Source organism: Falco naumanni, chromosome Z, assembly GCF_017639655.2.
Source record: "Falco naumanni isolate bFalNau1 chromosome Z, bFalNau1.pat, whole genome shotgun sequence".
Classification (NCBI taxonomy): Eukaryota; Metazoa; Chordata; class Aves; order Falconiformes; family Falconidae; genus Falco; species Falco naumanni.
The window spans coordinates 60,453,766-60,481,047 of record NC_054080.1 but is presented as its reverse complement, the minus strand read 5'-3'; the positions used below and the strand labels follow the sequence as shown (position 1 = coordinate 60,481,047).

The 27,282-nt window shown below is 35.8% G+C and overlaps 1 protein-coding gene across 5 annotated transcripts in view; it reads left to right on the top strand.

Moving 5' to 3' along the window:
- AP3B1 (adaptor related protein complex 3 subunit beta 1) overlaps positions 1 to 27,282 on the top strand; it is a 161,988-nt gene that overhangs the window by 68,333 nt on the left and 66,373 nt on the right. For 3 of the 5 annotated variants that reach the window (XM_040579494.1, XM_040579492.1, XM_040579496.1), the window contains exons 12-18: positions 757 to 819; positions 1,677 to 1,809; positions 8,541 to 8,650; positions 17,963 to 18,139; positions 23,427 to 23,613; positions 24,562 to 24,692; positions 26,898 to 27,009. In XM_040579494.1, coding sequence (XP_040435428.1) covers positions 757 to 819; positions 1,677 to 1,809; positions 8,541 to 8,650; positions 17,963 to 18,139; positions 23,427 to 23,613; positions 24,562 to 24,692; positions 26,898 to 27,009 — 913 coding nt within the window. The remainder of the gene's footprint in view (positions 1 to 756; positions 820 to 1,676; positions 1,810 to 8,540; positions 8,651 to 17,962; positions 18,140 to 23,426; positions 23,614 to 24,561; positions 24,693 to 26,897; positions 27,010 to 27,282) is intronic. The other 2 variants (XM_040579493.1, XM_040579495.1) reach the window with 2 other exon arrangements.

The window sequence follows — 27,282 nt, the reverse complement described above, 5'->3', positions numbered from 1 at the left end:
TTACCAATTAAGTGTCCTTGCCTGTGTGCCTCCAACTAAAAAATACTAACAGATCTATGAGGCATGATTTCCCTTTACAGAGGCAGAGTTGTCTTTTTCTTTAGTTTACCTCATTCAGATTGTATTGAAATTCTTTCTAGGCTGTTCTAACTTTGAAGAAGCATAGCATCTTAACAATATATGCCAAATGTTGTATACTGTCCTCTTTCTTGCTCACCAGGATCAAAGTAGAGGCCTTTCAGGGTCTGATGTTGTTGACGTTGATAAGAACTGAGGAGTCTTGTAAATGCAGCTGTTTCTTTCCTGAGTTTAAAGGTCTTTTATTGCATTTCATTTGAATATAATGGACACCTTAGTTCTCCCCAGCTGCAGTTGTGATTTCTGATATTTCTTTTTACAGTGTCACATGATTCTTAAATGCTAAGGCCTATTGTATAACATTGGAAACCATGCTGACAGAAGCATTTCAAAACCATTTGATATGCAATGCAACACTAAAGCTGAAGCTTGTAGAAAGTCCATCACTGAGCCCTAGAGTCCTGTTTTGAAAACCTTGCATGCACTTGCAAAGAAAATATTCCTCGAGTGCAATGCTGCTACCAGTTTATACTAAAATATAGTATACTCTGTTGAATTTTAAGTGGTATTTTTCATAGTATTAGCTTTTATTTATATACAATAAAAGTATAGTGTATAAATGGTACTGTTTATAATATTTTATTCTAGGTTCTGATAAAATATCTTTTTTTGTTGTAGCTTGACATCTTGACAAATTTAGCAAATGAAGCCAACATATCAACTCTGCTTCGAGAATTTCAGGTTTGTGCAAAAGTGTATTCTTTTTATATGAAACTCTCTGTTGGCCAATTGCCATTATTGGATGTTTCATCTAGATTCTTAGTCTTAAATGTTTCAAGTTAAAGTCTTTTCCAGGATGAAGTGTTCTCAGAATGGAAATGAAACTGTCTTATATCATAGTGGATAATGGAGCTTTTTATATGTGAGAAGGGGTTTCAATGTTTTGTTTCTCACTCTTCTTCCAGCTACCAAAAAAAAAAAAGTTATGAGAAACTCAATCATTCCAAAATCCTTAAAACAACTAGATGATAGGGTCTTAATTTTAGCATTTATTTCCAACCTCGTTTCTGTAATTTGATGAAATAATATTATCTCCAATGTCTGTTTGTCTGTCAGCAAGGTGTTCTGCCTATATTGTGAAACAGTGTCTGCCCTTCTTTCTTTCCTCTTTGCTTATGACATCTGTTTTCATTGCTTCAGTTCTTTGGCTGGATTTCTCTGAAAGGTACTGGTTCTCAGGCAGGTAGGTTATTCATAGTTTCACAGATGCTTCTGGTTAAATGAACTGAAACCTTTCTGAAGAGAGAGCTCATCAACTCCTCCAACCTTGCACACAAACTAATTGCAGTTTTTGGGTAATTGTCCCTTGCCCCAAGCTTTCTTCAAATCAGAGGTTTGCATGGCCATGGGTGACCAAAGCTGGCAAGAAAATGTCTGCCAAAAGTGACAATGAGGTGAAAAAGGTAGAACTTCTACTGTACAGTGTAGCTTTCTAGATTGAATTTGTTACACAGTATGTCTGTCTTATGAGGGTAATACAATAAGTCTCTGGCTGAAAAGACTTATATATTGACTAATGAAAAATCCTGTTTCCATAGACGTATGTGAAAAGCCAAGATAAACAGTTTGCTGCAGCTACAATTGAGGCTATAGGCAGATGCGCAACTAACATCACCGAAGTGACTGACACATGCCTTAACGGCCTCGTGTGTTTGCTGTCCAACCGGGATGGTAAGCTACATATTCTATTTTCTGAGTATTTGATAACATGAAGCCTTTTCTTAATGAGAAACACACAGGACAGGTCATGTTAAAAAGTGTATATGAGTTGACTTTTAAAGGAATTGAGCTCACATGACTGGATAAAATAGGGATTCTGGGGCTTCTTGTTTGAAGCACTTCAGAAGGCTCTCTCAATCGCTGGTACTTATTTTCTCTTTTGTTAGTGAAAGTGATTCCTTGTGGCCTGCAATTACATGGTTACCTGTTTTTTCTTAAAACGCTGTAATTATTAAAGTGTGCTGTTGTGATTATCATAGATGAAAGTAGTTTCACTGTTAAATGTTTAGTTGCATCAAAACAGGTAGCCTGTAGAGGGTGCTGAAAGCTTGGAATTTTTTTCAGTGCATCAATACCTAACTGAAAAAACATAGTAAATAGTTTTAGGGTAAACAGCCCCAAATCTGGCTTGATTTTTGTAATCTAGCCTTCTGTTATTTCTATATAGTGAAACAGAGTTGCAAGTCACTGAGAAACACAACGAGGAGCAGATAAAGTCAAATAGGATATAGCAGCACTGTAGATCAGTACCTGATAGTATTGTGTATTCTTACCAGTTACCAATGAATACTGCACAGAATAAGTCAATAACAGAACTGGAAGATCATTGTACAATGTACAGTCTACATGAATAAGGTTAAATATTGGAAATAGAGTTAAGAAAGACATAATTAAAAATAATAATGTCAGGAAAGAGGAAAAGCGTGGTTTTGGGGTGGCCTGGAGCAATTAAGAGTTGTTCATGGAACACAGGTGAGATCTCCTGTAAGCTTTGAAAAGCAGCATTAATTCCTCTCCATATCTACTGGACATATTTTTCATGGTAATCCTAAGAAGGCCTTTATTAGGGACATAACTTTGGCAGCATGTAGTTATCCTGTGACCCACTGATACACTCAGAGCTTTCTCATATTTAGTCCTCCTTCTTCCCCACTTCACCTTGTATCAGAAATTCCTGCGATACCTCAGTGTATAGCTTGATAGTTTGAATATATGTAACTTTACTTTCCTAGTGTTCCAGACCTTACATTGCTTTATGCTTCTCTGGTTATCAGCTGTGTTTAAAATATCTTCCCATGTTGTGTTACAAGGCCATGTCTGCACACTGCACCTTTTTGTATTACATTCAGCAATGACTGTATTAAAAATACAGGCTTTAGAGCTTGTTCTTGGTTCTGCTTAATTCTACTAACATCTTCTTAGTCAGTAGGGTCCTCTCAGCATGTACAAATCCTCATTTTTTTCCAGTCTTAAATAAAATAATACAACTATCACTTCAGAATACCGAGTTTCTTACTTAATAATCCTTTCCATTTTCTTGTCTGTGTTCTTCTTTTTGCTAAGAAGGAACCAAGATAAGAGGAGAAAACTTTTTTTTTGCCATAGCTTCTCAATTTAATATTTTCTTTGAAGTACTTCCATATACACACACACACATATGCACGTGAATGTATACAGAGGTCTGTCTCAACAAGATTAGTTTTCTTGACTGTTTCTAAGTAGTTGTCTAGCAAATAAAATTATCGTCTTGTGCTTACTGTTCTGAAAGACTGCAAAGGATATATTGAAGATCTTTTAAACCTGGCAGCTGGCAAATTGCTTTACCATAGCTGCAGTGTCTTTATTCCTTCTTTCAAAGAATGAATAGAATGGCATAATTTACATGGTACCTTTCCTGAGGTTGCAGGAAATTACTGATAGTCACAGCTTACTAAACGTAAAAAGAGTTTGGGGCATGGTAAGGGAGAAAAAAGAGATTTAGCCTGTGTAGGAGAATAGATTTAATAGTCTTGTTTAATCTTGCTTTCCTCCAACTTTCACCCTTAAAGTGCGCAATTTGTTTGCCGTGCTCCTTCTTCCATGTTGTTCAAAGCCTGAAAGCAGTTCTGCTGTCTTTGCATAGTGTAAAGCCCAAGAGGGTAAATCCAGCAGGTTCAGAGGTCCCTGAAAGCAGACTTGGCTCTGCTTTCTCTGCACTTATTCTTAATATGGAGAATTCACTGGAGTGCAGAAGAGAGGTGGCAAAATTAAACTCTACCAAAAAAAAATAGGATCCTGAAGAACAAGCTTGTTGCAAAACCACCTTGTAATTCTACACTGTTGTTCTGGAAAGGCCTTTGCTGTAGGTACAACCCAACAGCCAAGATATCTTGGCTGTATCTGGCACAGGAGCTGCCATTAATCATTCTGGAACTTGGGTGCTGAAAGGTAGTGTGTCATTACACAAAAAAATCTCTTCAGGAGTCCAGCTGGGATAACTCTTCACAGAGCCCTTTTGAGTGTCTGAGTGTCTGATCATTGAACTCTCTAGTTTCTGCATGTGCTTCTGTGATTCAATTTTTTTTAAAATTTTTTTTTACCACAGCTCCCAGCTTCCTTGAGCAGGGGAAATTTGACTTTAAACAAAGCACTCATAAATATACAAAAAATTCCAAGGGCAGTTATTGACTTCCCCAGAGCCTTGTTTCTGGAGGCCATGTTGAGGGCTGAGAATTATTTTCCTTCTTCATCTGCTGAAGGAAGTATAAAATGAAAAGTTATTTTGTCTCTTTGGTGTGACATTTGGCATTTGACTGATGCATTTCCTTTAAGCAGTTGTCTTGATAATTTCAACTGACCAGTGGTCCCACTATGACATAGAAGTTGTTTTAGACGTAAGAGACAGATGGGATTATAGGAAATCTCTCTTTTGTGTCTGTGCTGTATATACTAGAGATCCTTCGGGTTTTTCTCAGATGGGTGACTTATTTTCTGTTGAAAGTTGCAGGTTGAATGTAAATCAAATTGTAGGATATATAACTAAAACAAATTTTTTGCCTTCAGTCTATCCAAATTTGAACACACAGGTAGTAAAATCACTGGAACTGTTAATAAGTCAGGTAACTACTACCTATCTATTGTAATTACTCTTAGAATGATGTAAAAGAAAATCAACTCGTTGTGGTGTTCAGTTTATATGTATTACTGTGGTGTCAGAGTTCTGTTATTTATAAGGGTGGAAAAATTAATCAGCTAAAATTTTACCTTAGACTTCAGACAGTTCTGAAAAGCAGAAACTTAAATATTTTCTGGATACTTAGCTCTAATAATTGCCTTTTAGCCTTAGTTTTAACCATTTGGATAACCTTTTAAGAACCCAAATAATCATAAATTATAAAATGGTTTGGTTGAAAGGGACCTTTAAAGGTCATCTAATCCAACCCCTCTGCAATGAGAAGGGACATCTTCAACTAGATCAGGTTGCTCAGAGCCCCATCTAATCTGACCTTGAATGTTTCTGGGGATGGGGTTACCAGCTCTCTGGGCAACCTTTAACACTGTCTCACCACTCTCACAGTAAAAAAATGTCTTCCTAGTGTCTAATCTATATCTACCTTCTTTTAGTTTAAAAGCATTACCCCTCGTGCTATCACTACAAGCCCTACTAAAAAGGCTGTCCCCATCTTTCTTAAAAGCCCCCTTGAAGTATTGAAAGGCTGCAGTAAGTTCACCCTGGAGCCTTCTCCAAGCTGAACAACCCCAGCTCCCTCAGCCTTTCCTCATAGGAGAGGTGCTCCAGCCCTCTGATCATTTTTGTGTGTCCTTCCTCTGGAACCACTCTCTCCAACAGGTCCACATCTTTCATGTGCTGAGGACTAAGGAGTTGAATGTGGTACTCCAGGTGGGGGTCTCACCAGGGCAGATTAGAGGGGCAGAATCACCTCCCTCAACCTGCTGTCCACGCTTCTGGTGATGCAGCCTGGGATACGCTTGGCTTTTGGGGCTGCAAGTGCAGGTTGCTGGCTCATATCCAGCTTTTCATCCACCGGTACCAAGTCCTTCTCTTCAGGGCTGCTCTCAATCCCTTCATGCCACCGCCTGTGTTGGTGCCAGGGTTTGCCCTAACCCAGGTACAGGACCTTACATTTGGCCTTGTTGAGCCTCCTGAGATTCACATGGGCCCACTTCTCAAGCTTGACCAGGTCCCTCTGGATGGCATCTCATCTCTGGTGTGTCAGCCTCACCACTCAGCTTGGTGTCATCTGCGGATCTGGTGAGGGTGCACTTAAGCACTTGTACAGCCTTGCTATGGGATTCAGTTGGTATATTCCTTCCAAAAACAGTTGATGCAGTTTTGCTGCTTTTAGAAACAGTGATTATACAAACAATAGATTTTTGGATAAATTACTGATCTTCAGTCACATGTTTCAGTTTCTGCAATTATCGGTTAATGTAGCTGGAAGAAAATTTGACTCAACATCAATGGGATCAAATGTGGTGTTTCAGAACGCATCTTCTGAATTTCTCTGATAATACACTCCTCACTAAGGTCTTTTTCTGAGTTTCTGTTACAATGTGGCCAAATTGTCAATTACAAAAAAAAGTCTCTAATTCAGTACCCACTTATTACTCTCCACTACGTTGTTAATTTTTTGTATACATCATTATGTGGCAAAATGAGACATATGACTGAATATATTTTAGGTTTTTGATAAGTCATCAAACTCCAGAGTTTTCAGAGATTATCCTACTCAGAGTAGTCATTTCCATATTGCTTCAGAATTGTTTGAAGAAAACTAGCAGTGAATATGTTACTAATATTTTTACTATGACTCATGAAAATTCTAGTGATACCTCTTGTAGCTGTCTTTATTGGTAAAGGCAGTCCTGATCAGATTCTCTGTGACATTTAGTCTTTAAGAGTTCAATTTACTTTTTATGACCCTTTAGATATCATAGAATTTGTACTCTGTTTTGAAATTCTTGTGTTCATTTATCGTTGCCTTGTATGCACTTTTTCTTTGATAATTCTAGCATTTATGTTCTAAGATTTTCTTCCTGCCTGTTCAGAATGCCAATGTTATCTTCCCCTTTTGTGGGTGGGTTGTTTGTTTTGTCTTTGGATCTAAATGCATGTTTTATTTCAGCTTATTTTTGGGAATCTTCATGTGTGCACAGCAGGCTTTAAAGAGCCTCTCTTTTTATCTGGACTGTGTCAGTCCTTATTCTAATACAAAATCATTTTGCTTTTGTTTGTATTTTTTTTGGTATCCAGACTCCTGTGAAAGGAACCATACTAATTTACTTGCTTACAGTTTTGGTTCAGTTCTTTAAATTTGCTCCCACAGATTGCATTAAAGTAGTTCCTATGGTGACACTTCATGTACTGCACTTCATTTTATCATGGTCAGTTAGTTCTACATTCTCAGCAAATGTTTTTAATAATGACTTCATGTCCACTCAGTTTTTGGGGTTCAGTTTTATTTTGCTAATGAATGAGTAGTATCAGAAAACATCTAATGATCAAGGTTGTCTTTGCAATGTCCCCCACTCTAAATATTCCAGGTTATATTTTTAAAATTTTGAGAATTACCATCTTGTTTTAATATCTGGCAAAACATAATCTAAATCAAATCGATCTGTAGGATTGTAGAAGACCTCGACATATGCGAACTAGACATGTTAACCTTGGAAATTAGCTTGGAAAAATGAGTGAGATGCCGTGTCAAATAAAGGATGACACAAAAAGCTGCAAGCTAAAATTTAAGCATTGCAGAGGCTTATGGCATAATGATGCATACTCAAAATACTTTTGAAAAGCCTTTCTCCATAAAGAAGTTTTCTTTCTAAAAACAAAACAAAAAAGAAATTTAGAGCTCTTATCCCCACACTGTTCTTTTGAAACTTCAGCTTGCTTGATTGCTGGATGAGTGGCCTATGTGTCAGATTAACTCTTGAAATGTATCAGTATCTGTGTGATATTTAATGATAGTTAAATGGTAGGTAGGCTTTTTCTAGTTAGCTTATTTTTAGTAGGTAGTCTACTAATGGTAGTTAGGCTTTTTCTTTGTTCTAAATATTAATAGTTGAGGAGAAATAGTTCACTCCTTTTTTGTAGTATAGATGAAAATTAGAATTATGTTGAACTCTTACAGTAGTCTTTGTTTTGATTTCAGTTTTGGCTGTGTTTGACTTTCCTTCGTCTTTCCTTACAGCATGAGTTTACTCTTGCATAGAAGCTTACCTCTGCACCAGTGATCTTTTTTAGCTTCAAAAATTGTACATTTCATACAAGTTGATCAGGCTGTGGATGTTACTTGTTACAGTAGTTAAGTACTCCAATGCATGACTTTGGCATAAATCTTACAACAGCTTGCTATTTAGAAGCTTCATTTGAATGTACTGGAGATTGGGTTACAAACCTGAGAGATACTATTTAGAAGGTGAAAGTGTGCAAAAGAGATGTTTAGATATTGCTGTTGTTTATGAATGACCTGTTACTTCTAGCATTGTATACTTCTTTGAAAATTAAAGTGTTTGTGTTTTTAATGCAGACAGCAAATTAGTTATGAATAATAATTTTAATGAAAAGCAGATGTTTTTTCATGCTGTTCCTCAATTTGAAAATGAAAAATACAAAGTGCAGCATTACTAAAAGGCAATTTCAAAAAAAGTATGTAAGAGGATGATATTTTTACATGTAGAAAATTCCTCGGTCATATTTTTGCTGCTTTTAAGTTGATTCTGGAAGCTAAACTTCTATTATTTATTGGAGGGGTTTATATCTTTGTTACTAAGTAAACAGAATTCAGTTCTACAAAGCATATTTTGAAAGCTAATAACATCTTTTACAATCAATAATTTGTTGCTTTTGCATTTGCATAAATGATTTTTAAACTAATCATTTGTTTTGTTTAAAACAGAAATTGTAGTTGCTGAAAGTGTTGTTGTCATTAAGAAACTGCTGCAAACACAACCAGCAAACCATGGTGAAATTATTAAGCATATGGCCAAACTCTTGGATAACATCACGGTGAGTATTTGTGCACAGTGTCTTTTATTTCCCTTGTTCACTGATAAAAATCACACCATCTCCTTTGAAGTAGGGCCACAAATGGAAATAGATCTATTAGAGAAATACTACATAATTATTTTTTTTTACATAAAATACAATTTTTCATTATCTTAATGAAGAGGAAATAGAAGCTCTCAGATGGCATCATTTTGTGCCTTAGATCTGGGAAGCTATTTGAAAGACATCCCTGGAAATGCTGAGTATTGCTAGTACCATGGCGCGAAGATGAACAGCAGGTTTAGAATATGGACTGGGTATGTTGAAATATAAATAAGGGCAAAGCAGTACTTAACTTGAGGATTTTCAGCCTGTTGTCTTACTGATCTGGGCTTGGGTTTGAAGAAGTTTATGCTGAATCTTTTTTCCTAGCCCTAAATCACCTGACCTTTCCATGATACCAGACATGCCAATGTGAGTGTTGCAGTGTTTCTTTAAGTGACATTTTTATCTTCTGACTATGTAAGAGTCCGTGGCATTTTTAAAAGTAATATTTGCATTATGGCCTATTATCTATCCTTAGGTTAAATTGACGTTTAGGTATGTCAATATTTACTTGCCAGATTCTCCTCACAGTCCCAGTTATTGATAAAACATTTAGTAGTCTGTCCTAAATTATGGTGTAGGGCTGAAGACCATTAGCGACCTATTGCATCATACCCCAAAGGTGACAGATTTTAATCTGCCAATAATTATTTTTCTGTAGATGCTATAAATAGGACTGTTCAGTTTCATATAATTACACATTTATTGATGATGGAGAAGTAAATAGTTTATAAATCATTGAATCTTCTAATTTCCATAGTTGAATTTGGCAAAGTTCGGAATATTAAAGGAAAAGGGAAATGTGGTCTTTTCCATTCATACTCACTAAACAGATTAAACAAATAAATCTTTTGATGGCTAAAAGTTGATGGTCAGACTACTTAACTGATGTAAAGAAAATACAGTTCTACTGGATGGATCGTATCCAGAACCAAAAGAGGCCTTAAGACACTGCTGCTAATTGCATGTCAAATAAGTATTACCTATTTGACAACAATCACCTGTGTTTCCAGAAAATCTGTGCAATATTTTGATTGATAAGATTATACACAGCTCATGAGATTGTAATTATTATATACATCTTCTGGCACTTTACCAAATTAGTTTGTCATCTTATTTCCACGTATTGTATAAGAGAAAATAGTTGTTTTCTAAATATTCTGTTTAACATTTCAGAGTTTTGTAGCTATTTTATACAATTAATACTTCTGAGTAAATACTTCAAGTTTTAAATACAGGGATATGGGATTATTTTTTTAAAAAAGAAAATACTTTTTCAAGTGAAGTAAGGGGAAGGGGGGAGGGGAGGCATGCAGTACTTGAACTATTTTGATATACTCATGTTCTCCGGTAATGAGGTTGGTCAAAGTATCAGAAAATGGTAAGTAGTAGTAGAACAGTCTGTGGAACAGAGCAGTTACAGGAATAAGCTAAAAATCAGAATCAAAATCTGAATTATGCTGCTTATTCAAGAAGGAAGCAGTGATAATGATGCTGTAGGCTCTCCAGGATAGTTGCTGTACATCTTATTTTACTTTTTTCCCTGTAATTTTTTAATAATAACCTACAGAAATTTATCTTCCTCAGTATGTTTAGGACTTTGGGTTAAATAATAAATTTGGAAGAAGGTCATATTTATAATTTGAGTGCCATATCATTATCCTGAAATAACTTGCACCTGTTATATTTGAACATGGATGCTTTCTTTCACAGAATCACTGTATCACAGAATGGTTTGGGTTGGAAGGGACCTTTGAAGGTCATCTAGGCCCACCCCCAAACCCCTTCAGACACTTCTGAAAAGGATAAGCGTATTTTTACACATTTAGGAAGGTGGTATTTGGATTATATAATTACTGAGGATGTGAGTTTGACATTTAAACATTTAATAAAGCATTACTGGAATTCCTGAGATCTGCATATGTGTTTTAAACACTGTTCTTAATATGGCAAGAGTGGTTGTGAGATGACATGACACAGTTGCCTTGATTTTTGTCTACTGTAAGGGAGAGACACAAAGCAAGGATTCTTGACCCTTATTTACATTGACAGACAATATACATACATACACACACACACTTTTGTGCACACATATTTTACACAGATATTTTTTTTTTTCTCCCTGACCTCTTCTGTTGGGGAAGGTTTTTCTGGGCTCAGTTTTGAATTGGGGTTGAAACTTGAGGGACTCTACCCTGTTCATCTATGCAAGAACATACCACTATCTTTAAAGAACTCTTGCATTTGGACAGAGGAGGAGCAGCCAAATGATACGGTGTTGAATGAACTTGAAAGTAACTGGAGGCTGGAAGAGTGTGGGCAAAGAAATTCTTTGGTGTTTCTTAGAGTTGAAATTAATTAAATGCTATGTAAAACATAACTGAAAGCATGAACAGAATTAAATGCAATTAAGTGGAAAAGCACATAAGGTAAAAATAAACTTTTTGGTGGTTCTGTCATGATGTAGTTTAGGTAAATGAGGAACATGTAGCACTAAACTAAACAAAATTGGTGTAACTGAATAGAATAAATTTTTGAGTTGGTGCCTGCATTTATTTCATTCATATTGTTATAAATTTCATTTGTGTTAGCCTGAGACAATAATTATCAATGATGAGATGCCTCAAAGTCTGTTGTAGCAATGTTTCTTTCAGGTCATACAATCTGAAATTTGCTCATTCTTGTTTTCATCTTCTTCATCTATGGAAGCCATTTAGAAAGTGATAGGATGAATAGTAAGCTAAATGTATCTGACCAACTATAGGAAATATTAGGAAGTTCAATTAAAAGCTAGTAGACTAGTGATTGTCATTTACAGTAACATTTATTTAACTAGATTTAACTAGATCCATATCAGCTTGCCCTTTAATTGATTGTTTCTTACATATCTGAAAAGAGTGCTTAATTTCTTCCTTTGTTTTTGTATGTTATTGTTTGTACCTTAAACTTATCACAGGTGTGCCCAGACAAAGATCTATGAGATCTTTTTTGTGTCCGGTATTTGTTGAGTACCTAGATCTGTGCATAGTACAGCTCTGTCTAGCTCTATTCCAGCTCCTTTCCTACACACATTGCAAGAGTTGTAACTAAGAAATGCATATCTGATGGTGTTATGAAGACATGAAACAAGAGAATAACTGGTCTCTTTAAACTTCCATTTTTTTTAAATCAAATATGTTTACTTTTGGCTGGTAATGTATTAATAACATCATCATGCTTCACAGTTTAGTGACTTGCTAAGTAGTGGGCCAGAGATCTAAGCAGTGCTAGTTTGTGCTAGGTGTTCACCCTGAGGTAGGCTTTATTAGTTTTATGTGTGTTGTTAAAGTGACGGGACTTTAAAAAATATGCATGTGGGAAAGGGCTGTTGAAAGAAGGATGATACCTCTTGAAGGCTGAGTCCAAAAGTCCTCTTAATAGAGTAGTCTTACCTTCAGGAGCACCAAAAACTGGTGCTTTAAGGGAGAAAAATTAAAAGGTAAGGGCAAGTTCATCGTGTTGCACCTCCAATGTACATTCTCAGGTGCTGACTGGAAGCTTGAGTTTGCTGTCCACGTCATCACACTTACTAATGTAAAACTCCTAATCTCTCCTTATATTCCATAGCTCTCATCAGCCTTTCCCTCTTCTCTTTGTCTTGCCTGATACTTGTGTGGTTTTTGAGGGAGGCTCACCAGAAATTTGCACAATAAATAGTCAGAGTGCAAAGGAGAAATTTTACTCAGTGATGTAATATTACTTGCTGTGTACTTTTTGATCTCACTTCCCTGGTGCTTGTCTGCCTTTTGAGTTCTGCAGAATATTGACTAAACAATTCTATAGTTCTTTGCAAATATTCCCTAGAAATAGCTGGGGGTCCATCAGTGTGTGTAGAATTTTTAAGTCCTATTTCTAATGTTTCAGGCCAGCTGCATCACTTCTGCATAATTTTTAATAAGTTGTCTTCAACAGTTGAGGCTCTGTTTTAGTTTAGATTGCTGACATAAAATTATTCAAGGTAGACTGTCTCCTCCCTGGATAGCCCTCTTCTAGGTTACTTGCAAATCTGTTGTACAGCATGTTTTCCCCTATAGGTCACTGTGGGACATCTGATGATTTCCTTCCATTGTAACTGGGGTTTTGCTTTTCTGTTACCTAGTCCTTTTTTTATTCATGAGAGTGCCTTTCCAGCCTGTAAGGGATGACATTTTCAAAGATGATGTTGTGGGGATTTTTCAAAAGCTTTTAGAATATTCTCTTGTCAAATACGTGTCATATAGTCTACTCTTTTAGAAAATCTTCCCTTCAAAACACCTGTGGTCCAGAATTTGTCTTAAGTGCAAATAGTTGCAGATTTAATCTGAGTTAAATTTTAAAGTGGATTGGTTAGACTGCATTGATTAAACTGGATTAACACAAGATACTTCTTTACCTTTGAACGATGCCTCTTTTGATTTATCTTAATTCATTTTAGCAATGAATGAATGTAAATCAACCTAACAAGAATAAGCTCTGAGTAAGAATGTCTCAATGGAGTTTTACATTTCTGTATTTCCTCATATAAACAAGCTGCAGTAATCTCCAAATTAGTTTCTGCCTCTTTATTTTTAGAAAAATAATTTATGACGATACATTGTACCCCGTAGTGATTTCTTCTTGGGCGATGGGAATCTTACAGTTCTGGTGTGATTTTGCTCCAGACTTTTATAGTATTGCTAAGACATGTTTTTTTTTTCTGTTGATAGCTGGTGAATTCTGACATCCTTGGTTTTCATTACAGACTTCTTCCTAGTTTCTTCTAGAATATGAGTGAGGATGAGAGAAGTCGGAATTCAGGGTTTTCTGATCTAGGGATGAGGAGGAACACTTCTTGATGGGATAAGGAGTTGCGAAGTTAGAAGAAAAATAAGATAGATGCATGCAACTTTGAAGAGCTTAATACGTGGGGGAAAACATGTCACCTATGGAAGAAATTAGTTAAAGAAGTTAGTTAAAACAACTGGTTTTAGTTGGGATTCTTATTAACTAGGCTGGGGGGGGTTGGCGCTGCTCATCCAACAATAACAAACTTAAGTTCCTCTGCACTATTCCTACATAAATACTGGTTATTGCTTCACAGCAGAGGCAGCTTGCTTTCTTTACGTTCTCCTTTTGCTCAATGTTGGGAAGGTATCACAAGGTATGATGTTCATATGTATTTCAGTTCTGCAAGTTTCACATTCTAGCCCCATTATTTTCCCTAGGATACGCTTCAATAATTTATTTTTAAACCTTCATGTAAGTAATGCCTTAATGAAAAATTTTCATAATTTAATATATTTTTTTTACTTGCTTTCATATCTATGTAATATTTTAGAAGTTGAGAGGAATACATGGGCTTTGGGATATTGTGTCCAGGGACACTGTACACTGAACTTGACACAAATATTCAGCTTGAATAAAATACAGTTTAAATGAAACCTGTACACTATATAAGAGGTGGCAGTCATCAGTGGAGATCCTTTTTTAAAGGAAATTTATGTGCAGGGGTTCAAATGATGGAGAAGTCCTTGAAGATCTACCATTTGAAAACAAAAAGCCAACACTTGTTTTTACTCCCATTCTTTCTTGTGTACCTTTTCTTCTTGCTGTCACTCACATTTCACATCAACTTAATCCTTCTTTCTGTTTCTCATTCCAGATAAAATAATTGCTAGCTATGTAAATTTTTTTCTGGTTGCAGAAAATTAGACCTCATTTGCAATTTGAGTGTCATTTGTGACAAATGTGGGTAACCAGAATTGGCAATTTTTAGCCTAGTATGTTTTCTAATAACTACAACAGGTTTTGAATTGTGCTGCTTTGAGTGATCTGTAAAATCTTTATAATATCTTTCACTGACTGCTGTAAGTAACCAGAGTCTTACTTTGAGGGGAGAGGGTCTGGCTGGTGACTTTTTTTTTAATTTATTTTTTAACCATTTATTTATTTTCCTCCAGACAGGTAATGGGTTGAAATGGCAGTAGAAACTGCCTTCTGGTACTAAGGCTTAAAAAGTGCACTTAACCAGTTGCTCAGGGCATACAGAATAAAACATCAGGCAAAGTAATTTACAGTCCTGTTTGCCTTTGAGGATAATGCAGAGCAGGGCTGAACAATGAAAGTATTATTTCCTGCATTTTTATCAATTCAAGATCCCTACTTAAGCCTTACTGGAAAAGGCAATAAAGGTCTAGAAGTGGATTTGTTTCTTGGTTGCTGTTTTGAATGGCCTGGAAACAACAGCTGTAGGATCATGCACTTGATATTACATGGTTGAGGGCTGGAAGACTTGAACAGTGAAAAAGAAGTCAGAAAATATTGTGTGATTTTGACCCCATATGAATCCAGTGACACAGAAACATTGGGTTCATCAGTTCAACATACACTTTTCATTAAAATGGCTTCCACTCCGGGTTTGATTCAAAAAGTCTCTAATTGATGTTGATTCTAGTTGCACAGAATTGTGTTTAATGCATACTGTATTTACATAGGGAGCTAACCACCTTGTTAAAAGGCAGATCCTTATGAGAAATTTCATCTGTCTTCTGTTGTCACTATTTTTCAAATTAGGCTTTACTTATTGGCTTTATTTTATATTCTAAGACTAGTTCATTAATAATTGCGTTTTAACTGAGAAAAAACTTGAAAGAGTAAAGCACTGTCCTTAAGTGCACACTGTTTAAATATATTTAAATATATTTCATAGTGGTTTTAAAGTGTAGTCCTGACTAGGAAAAGTACAATAGTGATATTTGTCTTTCATAATTAATACCGTTACAGACATTGGTCTGATCTGTGAGCTAATTTTGCTTTATGAAAAGTCAATAATAGAAAAAGGGATGTTTCTAACAGACTGCTGCCCAAACTGTGGTACTTGGTGATCTCTTGTAGAATTCTAATATTTTAACAAGTCTGTAATGAAATATTTTAGAAAAATAAATCTAGCATAACTGAAATCTGAAGTTGCCTATATATTCTTATTTAGAGGTACCTATCTCTACAGTAGGCAACTTGAACTGCTCCAATACTGGAAAATTTAATGTACCACTCAATTACTATTCTTTAGCCCAATTTAAAATAATAGATTGGGAGTGAGGTCTTAATGCAGTGTAACCTTTGGAACATTAGAAATAACCTCTTTCCCTTCTGAAATCAGTGTACAGTAATGACATCAGTCTTACCATTGCACAGGCAAGCATATTCTGACTGCATTTAAAGTTTTTATATTTAGCAGTCATTCAGTAGCTTGTTCCCCTCTCTCACACTGTAAGTTCCAAAACCGTTTAAATTTTTTGTCAGTTCACACAAAAAGTTAGTCTGTATCTCAATCAGTATTTACATGCATTTGTGTATGTTAAATCCCTGTATTATACCACTCTCAGTATAGTTACCTCTACCTTAAATGTCTTCTCCATGTTTATGTTCTGTCTTTACATGATCTGGTTGCTTTCTCTTTGAGCAGAGGCAATCCTCTGTTTTCCCCATGACATGCCTGTTTGTATTTCTGTTGGAATATGTATTTGCGACAGTGTGAAGTACAGAGGAAGATATTTTCAAGTTGACTTCCTTCAAAGGTGTTCCCAGACTTTTTGGAGCAGTAAAGCATGATTAATCATTAAAATTTCTTGTGAACATAATTACTGGTTTTTTATTATGGTTTAGTGGGCCATTTATTAGGGATTGTGGACCATAGTTTGGGAATTGCTATCCTGAACCTCGGTCATTTGCTTGCATTTGTTACCTTTTATGAATGTAACTAGAAATCAGTACTTCGAAATTTTATGTGTAGACAGGGTAGAGAAATAGCTATTCATATATGAGTAACTACATATGCTGGAAAAGTAAAGTAATTAAAACATATATAAAAGATGCTAAGAATTAGTGCTTTGAGAACCACAGTGTTGAATTTCTAAAGCTTGTTCCTCCTGCGTATCTTACTAAAGGCAAAATTCATGCTGGGTTAAGTGTAAGCTTATTGAAAAAGATCACTGTATAGTGTAGGGAGTAATGGAAAGTGTTAGTACAAATGTTTTTTACTTTTTCAGCAAAAGCAGCTAAATTAGCTGAAATTGCAGTTACAGTTGGAAGCTTTCCTTTTTTCTAAAATACAGTGTCATTTGATGGAACAGTTACGCTTTTTCTGTAATAGTTCAACATCTGTTGAATAAGAGTCTACAGAACGTGAGAACAGCAGAGTCTGTAGATGCTATGCAAGACATGCTTCTGCCTACAATCATTTTCTCATTACATACTATCTTCCTTCCTCTCAAGGAAGGAGAATATTTTCAGGGAGGTGCATAACACACAATTTTTAATTTGACCACTAGGTAATACAAACTAGCTCACCTTTTGAGGGGAGTGTGTATATTATTTAATTCCTAACTACTTATAGCTAAACGATGTGGAGCATCAGCTTATGTTTCCTTCTGTGCTTTTCTGTTTTGCTTCCCCTCCATCTGTGACTGTACTGTGCTCTTGAAGTCAGTGCTGTATACTGGGAGTTCATCTGAAAACTGCTACTGCCAGTTATTTGAGTCAAGTATCTTCAAAACAATTAAGACCTGTGTGAAGTTTCAGTCAGAGTGTTTTCAGTTAAGGGGCTAGGTCCTATTCAGAAATTGGCAACCCTAATTTTGAACTCCTGTCTCTCAGAAATTTTGTGTTCAACTGGCCTTGGACATTTGCAAAGATACGAATCTTACTATCACCAATTTTTAAATAAAAATGAAGGAAAGATAGTACTAGTCTGAAAGAAATTAATTTGATTTTAAAGTAGATGGGATTTAAGGAAGCTGTATTGTTGTAAACCATTTCTGTATGAATATGGTCACAGAAAAGCACTGTTCTGTTTCAGTGAGGTGGGTAGCGTAACCTGGTGGCAAGAATTCCCAATCACACCTCAAAGGCTTGGATTCTCTTCCCAACTGCCACCAGCTTGTACTGTGAACATAAACAGATTGCTTCTGTGTGCCTCTCTTTCCATACCCACTCTGTTTGTCTTGTCAACTCATAATGCATGTTTCTTGGGGCAGGGTCTGTATCTGACATTTGTATGAATATTGAATCTACCACAGTGGCCGTATTGAATAGTATTTAATTTTTATCTGTATTTCTTGCATGGCAATTGTCTTTAAACAGTATTTTAACTTTTTACTGAACACAGACATATACAAGTACACAAGCAGTCTTTGTCAATGTGTTAACTTAGAGTGCCCAATGTTTTCTCAGGTTCCGGTAGCCAGAGCCAGCATTCTCTGGCTCATTGGAGAGTACTGTGAACGAGTCCCAAAGATCGCACCTGACGTTTTGAGGAAGACAGCCAAGAGCTTCACTAACGAAGATGATCTTGTAAAGCTGCAGATCTTAAATTTGAGTGCAAAACTCTATTTAACTAACTCAAAGCAGGTAAGCTTAAACTCAGAAGTGTACATACTTAGAGTTACAGTAGGTTTTTTACAGTCTGTATAGATGAGTAGTGATTTCTTTTGTGCAAGTAACCAAAACTAGTCCTTATTATTCTATGAAGAAAAGTTGAACATCAGTTTTCAAGAAATCTAACAGACTAAACCTGGCCATGTGTCTTTCAGTATGCACTGGATTGTAAAAGTGAATGTAGTGATGAGATCACTCTTTTTACTGGGGAAATTTTGGATTTTTTAAATTCACATAAATAGAAGAGATTTGTAAATTGTATTACTAATATGAGAAAGGAGGTTTTCCAAATGTGATCTGCATTTTTCTGGATCTAAGACCAGAAATTCTGAGGGATTACTGTCAATTTGAACAAGAAGTTTCTCATTTTTTGTTCAGAATTTCTAAAAGGAGATGCCAGCAAAAGGCCTTGTCATGTCTTTTCATCAGTGCTCATCTTTAACATAGTAACTGCTTTCACTTTTTCTGTATTTCTTACTGTTTCACTTTACCTTGTGAAGAGGGTGAGTTTTGATCATGTCTAATAACAAAGATAATCTAATAGTACAATAGTACTTTGTACAGTAGTACAAAAAGGTGAACTTAGATCTCCAGGCAGCTGAAAACAGTAGCTGTGAGAGGTGGCAGTTGCCTTACTCTTCTCAATGACAGCACCATGAACTTTGTCACACTCTGGCTATGGGATGTAGCATCTTACACTATTTTTTCACTGTAATTCCAATTATTTCTCTAAAACATTATAAAATCAAAGATTTTTTTTTTCAAATGTAGAAGTATGTTGTCCGAGATGTATACACTTTCCTGGGCTGCTAGACCTATTTGGTTTGCAACAGCTTGGACAGCACAGGGTCTTGTACCTCTGTGGTGTTGTCTTGTTCATTGATAGCTATATCCAACTGCAGACTTGATCTGTCTGAGACTTTATTCTGTAGGGCACACGGGAGATGAATTGTCTTGCCATGCATTCAGATAAGAATGAATGCTTACCCTTTGCTTATACAGTCTAAAATGGTGCAGTAACAAAAGGTGACTTCTTTCTGTCAGTGTTCATCTTAATGGAAATACTGAGCTAAAGAAACATTGGTTTCATTATCTAAGCTGTCTCCTTTTGGCCCATAACATAATATGTACTACTTTTCCATATAATTTTTGTAATTTTACACTAATATTTCCAAACCACACCATACAAAAATCCGTTGCCTACAAGGAGATGATGATTTCTGCGATGCTTTTTTCCCAGTTTCACATCTTAATACATTTTAAACCATTATTGTAAGTTATGCATAACCCTTTAATTCAAATACAGTAATGATACTAAAGCAGAAGAAGCTGTCTCCTTGAAATGCCTCCTAAATGATGAATTTCATCAAAGGGTCTTTTCCTCTTAGTTTTAGGTTATGGAAAAACAAGTGGTCAAGCTATTCATATACAAAATTCTAACAGAGTAGGTTGATGACTTGCCTTGATTCAAAGCTCCTTTCAAACTAGAATGTGATGGTTTTGCCTGTAGGAGCTGGCAGTACTCTTCCTGTATCTACGTCCTTATTCCCAGAAGTAACTGTACTCACTCAGTATTAAAACATTTCTTGCTGGAATGAATTCAATTCGTAAAAAGTCCAGCTGTTTTTCAATCTGATTTTTCAAACTTTAAGGTAAATCTGGTACACTTGACTGCTCTGTTGTCAGTCTGTCCATCTCTCCTCACCCCGTGTTTTCTCCCTCCATGTCCTACCCCACCACATTATACTTTTTTGAATCCTTTATCAATTTCATCCAAAGTCAATGGAGTTGCGAAAATCTCAAAGATACAATGTCACTTTATTGAAAAGTAGTGGTAGGATACCCAAGAAAGACTCAACACGAACCGAACAGATGAAAAGTGCTCTTTCCCCAGGTAAGGAAAGGCAGGTGAAACTCATCTGTTAAATCTTACTTGGAGAAAAGCACAAAATTCTGGAGGAAATCAGATATTGAAATTTTCCCCCTTTCTATAAATGTATTATTTTATTTGCTGATAATTTCCTTAGGCATATGTTCAAATCCTTAATGCAGCACATTCTGAGAAATGCTTTTTAAGAGTCAGGACTTTTTATAAGGATTTCCAGTGTCCTTTAAATCCTGTGATAACCCCGTGAATTTTCAAAGGCTGCTTATAATTTAAGGAAGAGTTTCAGGTTCAATCCTATCTGCATAAATATGTAATAAGAACAGGTCTTCCTCTGGTTGTCTGTGTTGTTTGGTAAACTGGCTTCCTTTTTTCGTCATTTAGGGATATAAAAAAAACCTTATGAATGTGCTAGGTAGCTGTGTAAATGGAGTTAATACAAGAGAAAGTGTTACACAGAAAAAAATGTCATCTAGTTGCTTTAGCTGTTTCTTGCATATAGCAGGAAGAATAAGGTGATTTTGATGTGTTTCAGTTGTGTAACACAGTAGGAGTCCCATGAGGAAAAGTCCTGAGTAGTCCTAGCGTGTAAATAGGTATGTCATTAGCACAGTAACCTTATCTTGTATATCTGAAGAATTACTGCAAGCTAATGGTATCAAAGAGTGGATAGATAGCTCTTCCTTTCCCTTTGTGGAACCTCATCTGTTGTTGATGCTCGTATTATGAATTTTTTCAAGTGGTTATCTACCAAAAGGTTAATTGCTGCTAATATCGGATAGACATTAAATTCTTAAATAGAACTGTTGCCACAGACGACTCGCTTGAAGTATACTTTTCATATTAGCCAAACCAAAATGTGCAAAAAATAGTAACAGATTCTAACAGTGTGGTGATAAAAAGAAATTATATTAGTCCTATATAATGAGCATGTCCAGATAACAGGCAATGTTGGCATACGATAATAAATGTATTGTATATCAGAATACTTTGTCTTACTGTTCTGTGAAGCAGTCATGGTGTGCAGTTTCTGTCATATTTCACAAATTAACATGCTTGCTCAAATAATTTTCAGCTTCTTAAGGATATTCCTTTGTTAGAAAAGCTGATGTGTATTCATTAGTTTATTTTTTGTTTTTAATTAGAATTAATTGTTTCTATTAGCTACCTCCATGTAGAAAAGCTTTGCTACCTGTTTGGTTGTGTTGCCATAAGACAAGAAAAAAAACCTGGCTGTTTTCATGAAAAACTATTTATACTATATATGATGCTTGCAAGGACATTTCTTACAGATACGGAGCATTCTTCCATATAAATTTGTGGTATCTTTATCTATTGGACAATATGAAAAAGATATTTTAGGGGAAAGGGAGGAGAAAAAGGGAGAGGATCTTGGAGAAAAAGATCCCATTAAAGAAAATGTAGTCTTTCAGGATCAACTCTTTATCTAATTCCATCAATGCTCACTGAAAAAGTGCCCACCATGATAGCAAGGCCCTCAGCTTTTCCCATCCTGATAGCAATTCACAAGCAAAGACCACTGTGTTTTATGATCCGTCTGCTGAGCTTTCTGCCATGACAGCAAGGAGTCTTGTTTTGTTTTACAGAGGAGAAGTGATGGCAAAGGCTGCAGGAGGTATCCCTCATTTAGTTTAATTCATGCTACCTGGGAACCCTCCCTTCCAATTCCATTTAGATTGAACAGCATAAGTCCTGCATGAGTGCAGATTACGTATGTTCTGTCTGATGCAGTTGTTTAAAATTTTATACCCTGATATAGAGATAGCTGCCAATAAGCTGTGAAATACATATGGGAAAGTTTTAATTTTCCCAGAGGGGAGACAGTACCTTGGGAGAAAAAGTATCTTTTCACAGAACCATTCTTGGGTATCAGAGAGAAAAAAGAAATGAAAAATGTTTCACGGAAAGGTTTTTTTAACTATGCTTGTAGTATTATTCTAATGCAATATGACTAATTTCTTCAAATCTTTAGTATCATATGGTGTTTTGTGAAATACTTGCATACATTGCATTGTATGTGGTTACAATTAAAACCATTTTTTGTTTATTGTGTATTTCATTTACAGGAGTTAATATTCTGGAAAAGTAATTTTATGTCTCTGGAATATCACTTTCATCCTCAGGGTGGAAACTATTAGACTGAACTTTTCTTAGCAAATTATACATAACAAAATTGACTGGGTTTTTTTTTAACATACTTCTGTGCTCACGTGATTGAAATTGTTATTGTTACAACAATAGCATGATAAACAAGATATATATGCAAGGTTGTTTCTTTACATAAAGAAAAGAAATCCTCCTTGATGATACATATTTAACCCTGTGTTATTCATCCATTCTGAGTTGAAATTTTAAAATTTATTTCCCTATAATGGTAAATCATTTTTGCTCTTTTTACTGTTTGCTTGTATATAAAGAAAGTGGCATACTTTCTCAAATGTATCTAATGGATACAAGTCTGTTCAGCACTATTGTTCTGGTTATACTGCATTATTTCTAAGATACTCAGAAAGTCTCCCTGATTAATTTTTGTTTGCTTGTTTTAAAAATTTAACTGAATTATTAAAATTATTTAATACGTGTTAATGTTCTCAGACATCAAATTAGGAAGTCCTATTATGCTGTCAAAAGCTGTGATAATATAAGTTGCTCTCTTACATAAATAAATAAATGACTGATATTAGTGGAGGCTTTAAGCTTCAAGAAAAAAATGGAAGAAGTCTTTTATCCTGGTTTTTAGAGGGCATCAGCAGCTTGCTTTTATGAAAAAGTAACAGCTAAATGCACTGCAAATAATTTGCAGTAATCCAGTTCAGTGATTCATGTGTCTGCTTTAATGGGTCATAATTCAGGATAAAGTAACTGAGTGCAGTCAGAGTGCAGACACTGCTTATGCCAGGGACAGTATCTCTTCATAAAACACACCTCAGCAGAAGCAGTTTGCCAGCCCCCTAATACCCTCTGATGTTTTGATGTCCTGCATATTTTTCCGATTAAGTTTTGAGTGCCATGTTTTTAGTTGTATTTCCACATTCATTATCCTCACGTAGACCCTTCAGCGGGTTTGCCATATATGATTATTTTTTTAATGATGCCTTTCTTTCCACTTCAGCAGTTTAATAATCTAGCACATGGCTGCTTCTCAGTACTCAGCATTCACCTCCCCAATACAGAAGAGGACATGTGCTTTGGCTGCAGAATTCCATTTGCAGCTTTAGAAATGCATATTCCCAGTGGAACAACATTTGTTTGACATAACCATTCATTTTTATTACCTCTTTAAATATGTTTATCCAGAGTTATCAATAATCATAAATAACTTGTATTCTGTTCTTGTCCTGTTTTTTTCCACAGACAAAATTGCTTACCCAGTACATATTAAATCTCAGCAAGTATGATCAAAGCTACGACATCAGAGACCGTACAAGATTTATTAGGCAGCTTATTGTTCCGAATGAGAAGAGTGGCGCTTTAAGCAAATATGCCAAAAAAATATTTCTGGCACAGAAACCTGCCCCATTGCTTGAGTCTCCTTTTAAAGGTATAACTGCCAAAATCATTTGGTAAATGTTCATTGTATAAAGAAACGTGGCAGCCTATTGTATTTCAAATATGCTTACAAATTGTGTCACTTAGCAAATACAAATGATTAATATGCAAGGGTACTCGCTTTGCTTACTTGCTTTTCAGCAAGCAAGGTTTGCATGGTGCAAACACAGTGCATTTCTCTGATGATAAATCCTGACAAACTGATCAATTTCTATTCATGTGGATTTTAATTTGATTTAAATAACAGAAGGTGTGTCTTTTGAGGAAAACTGTTCTTCAATTTAGGAAAATGGCTCTAGTCTTTTTTTCTGGACTTTAATAGAAGATTGTTAATGTGAGTATTGCAAATGTTTTATGAATCTGAAATAAATTGAATCTCCATAGATTAGGCTTTTATTATTTTTCTACAAAGTCATAATTTTTCTTGTGCATTTTCCCTGAACCATTGCCTGTCTTCTCAAATTAAAAGGTTATCAGGTTATCTTAATTAAAAATTCTCTGTTATTGTGATGATTTGCAATTTTAATTTTCATACTTACTTAGTCCTAGTTTTGAAGCTCTAAAAGGAGCTCCATTTTGAAGAAAAACTATTAAAATTCTGGATGTGTTTGTGCCAAGACATGTATATGGATTGTTTAACTGTGCTGTCATTCTTAATATTCACAGTAAAGTAATTTTTAGAGAAGCTACATTTCAGAGCAACACCTCTAAACACACTGACTGATTAGCTTTTTTATTGACCATTATGGGGGAGATTATTGTAATCTATGGACTGAAATCAGTTTTTTGACCTATGAAGAGCTTCCTAGTTTATATTTATTCCATGACATTTGAGGTAATACAATGGCAATTACCTTTAGCCCTGATTAAGATTGCTCTTTGTGGTAAAGCTCATGGTGTTTGTGTATTTCTCCCCTCCCCCACTTTTTTTTTTTAATAGACCGGGATCATTTCCAGCTTGGCACTTTGTCTCACACACTGAACAGCCGAGCCACCGGCTACCTGGAACTGTCTGACTGGCCAGGGGTGGCGCCTGACCCCTCTGTGAGAAATGTCGACATAGCCGAGGTGGTACGTCAGCATCATTAAAAGTAACTTTGCTGAAGGCACTCGTCAGTGTGGAATATTTGCCTAAAATACACGTATTTAAACAAAATCTGTATGCTGTACTAAAAAATGTTGATGCATGTGATCATCTGCATTGCTTATTTTAGCTTGGAAACAGAACATTTAGAAACGTACACAATGCTTGCTCTTTTCTTTTCAATGAGGGAAGTGGATCAGCTGTAGGCCACTTCTGCTTTGCTCATGGATTAAATGGGCTTTTTTCCCCTCCATCTCACTATTGATTTCATACATCTTATATTTGCTGTGCTGCAGTGTGTTAATTGCTGTTAATGGTGAGTGTAGCTGGACTACCAAAGTAGGAGGTGAGTGGAGGTTGTTCATGTACAAATCCATGTCTAAACAGAAAAAAATAGTAATACAAACAAAAAGCAGTGTTGAGAGGGGAAATTATGTATGTTTGAAGCATAACGTTTGGAAGAAATAGGGTTTACATTTCAGATCATTTGTAGAGAATTAGGAAAGTTTATAATAGGAAAATGTCATCTATTAGTGGACTAGTCATTTGTTGACATTACAGGCTGATCTTCTGCTACCAATAGCTTTTTGTTACTGGATTGTAAACTCGGAGGCAAAGTCATGTTCTGGTACTGAGTTGTGATTTATGCGTCACATACCAGAGTCCTACTAAATGTCAGTGAAAGCTATTGAACAGTAACAGAAATATAAATGTATTGGAATACAGTGTGCTGATGGTGCTCCCAGAGGTATGTCGTTGTAACAGGTATAGCCAGAAAAGCACATGGTCCTTGTCATGAGCCAGCTTCTACAGTAAATCATACATGAATTAATTTGCATATAAGATGTTAGGCATAGAATGGGTAGAGAAAATTCTAAAAAATAGGTGCGACTTGCAGAAAACAGTAAACAGCAACGTGGTAGAACAAGTATTTCTCCTCAGTACTTTTAATATTACTTGTCTGCCCTTTTACATACATTTCAGGAAGAGTAGTGTTTGTGTACAAACTTCTGCAAGCTGTTATGGGGAGAATCTGAAAGAAAGCAGCTCAAATGAGGTATTATAAATGATAGGGTTAGAACGAAAGAATTTGTAGAGGTGCCTTTGACCATAACAACAAAAAGTATTGCAGGTAATTGATCAAATGAAGTATCATCCATCTACAACATAGTAGAAAACATCTCCCTCAAACCATTTAAACCTCAAAACAAACAAGAAAATCCTTTCCTCATGTGTTTTTGCAAGTATTTTATTTGGATAGTGTCTCATTACCATTAATTTTGTGTTTCTTCTAATATCGCATGTGCCTACACAGTGTATGTGAGTGAAGCTGAGTTTTTAAGCTGCAATCCATAATTGAATTGTCATTTATATCTAAAAGAATATTGGCTTTTTAAAACACCAGTTGCTGGGTGGAGCGTTACAAAGCTTTAGTAGCTTTTGGTGTTTAAGAGGAAGCCAGTGTGTCTCCAGAGCTGTACATCATTGCAGGTCACTGTTAAAGCTCTGTCAATGGTTGGTCTTACTACACATCAGAGCAGTCACTAAGGCAAACCTCTGTTACTCTATTGATATAGTTGTCTGCCTATTTGTTTTTTTCCTGGCCTGAGTTTTAATTCTGCTTCTCTAGTAGTATAGGGGAATACAAAAAGAAAAGAAGTTTGGCCAAAGTATGTTCTGGTGTTCTCTTGGTGGTAAGAATTACTTATATTTGGAGAACTGCAAAGGAAGTGAAATGTAATTCCTCTGTGGCTGTTGGAACTTGTACTGCCTGGTATGTCCACATCTGTTTTCCCCTTAAAACTTGGGATGATAAAGGTTGTGACTAGCCGTATTTACCCTTCACTCTAGTCATAGGCTAAACTCAGCTTGATCTAGAGATAAAACTCTCAAACTTCAGATTCTTTTGGCATAGCAATTTATTTATGGTTACTGATGCTTTTAATCTGCCTTAGTAAATCTTTTTCTAGACTCTCTAATAGATATATCTCACCTTTTATAGGTATGTACAAAACTTGTAGTTCCCCTATTTGTGTAAAGGAAAAGAATTTTTATAGTTTCTCCTGACTTGCTTAGAGGATTTATTTAGAAACTGCTTAATACTAGTACTGCCAGTGTTTTTCTTTGCCATTGTGTATATATTTTTGTATTGCTGGTTGTAAAAGTAAATGTAAGTTGAAATTTATTTACAGGCAAAGGAATGGACTGGAATTCGAGGTAAGCCAAAGAAAGAGAAACCTACTGGAAAGTTCTACTCTGAATCAGAAGAGGAGGAAGGTGAGTCTGCCAGTACCAGTACATCAGGTAGGTGTTTGGAAAGCAACTTGCATCTCTGCTGCCTGGAGAACCGTATCTTCAGAACTGGCCACTACTTAAAAAGAATCAGAAAAAAATTCAAAAAAAGACAGAGCTATGTATAAAATCAGGAAATTGGGGAAAATGTTACATCCTTTGTAGCTGTGCAATAACTGAATTTTACAGATTTGGCTTGTGTGTTTATTAATTAATTAGATTTTCCTTTGTTTCCCAGTTTAAAGTGCTGGCATGCCATTTTCATCCTGCTTTCAGTCTAGTAAG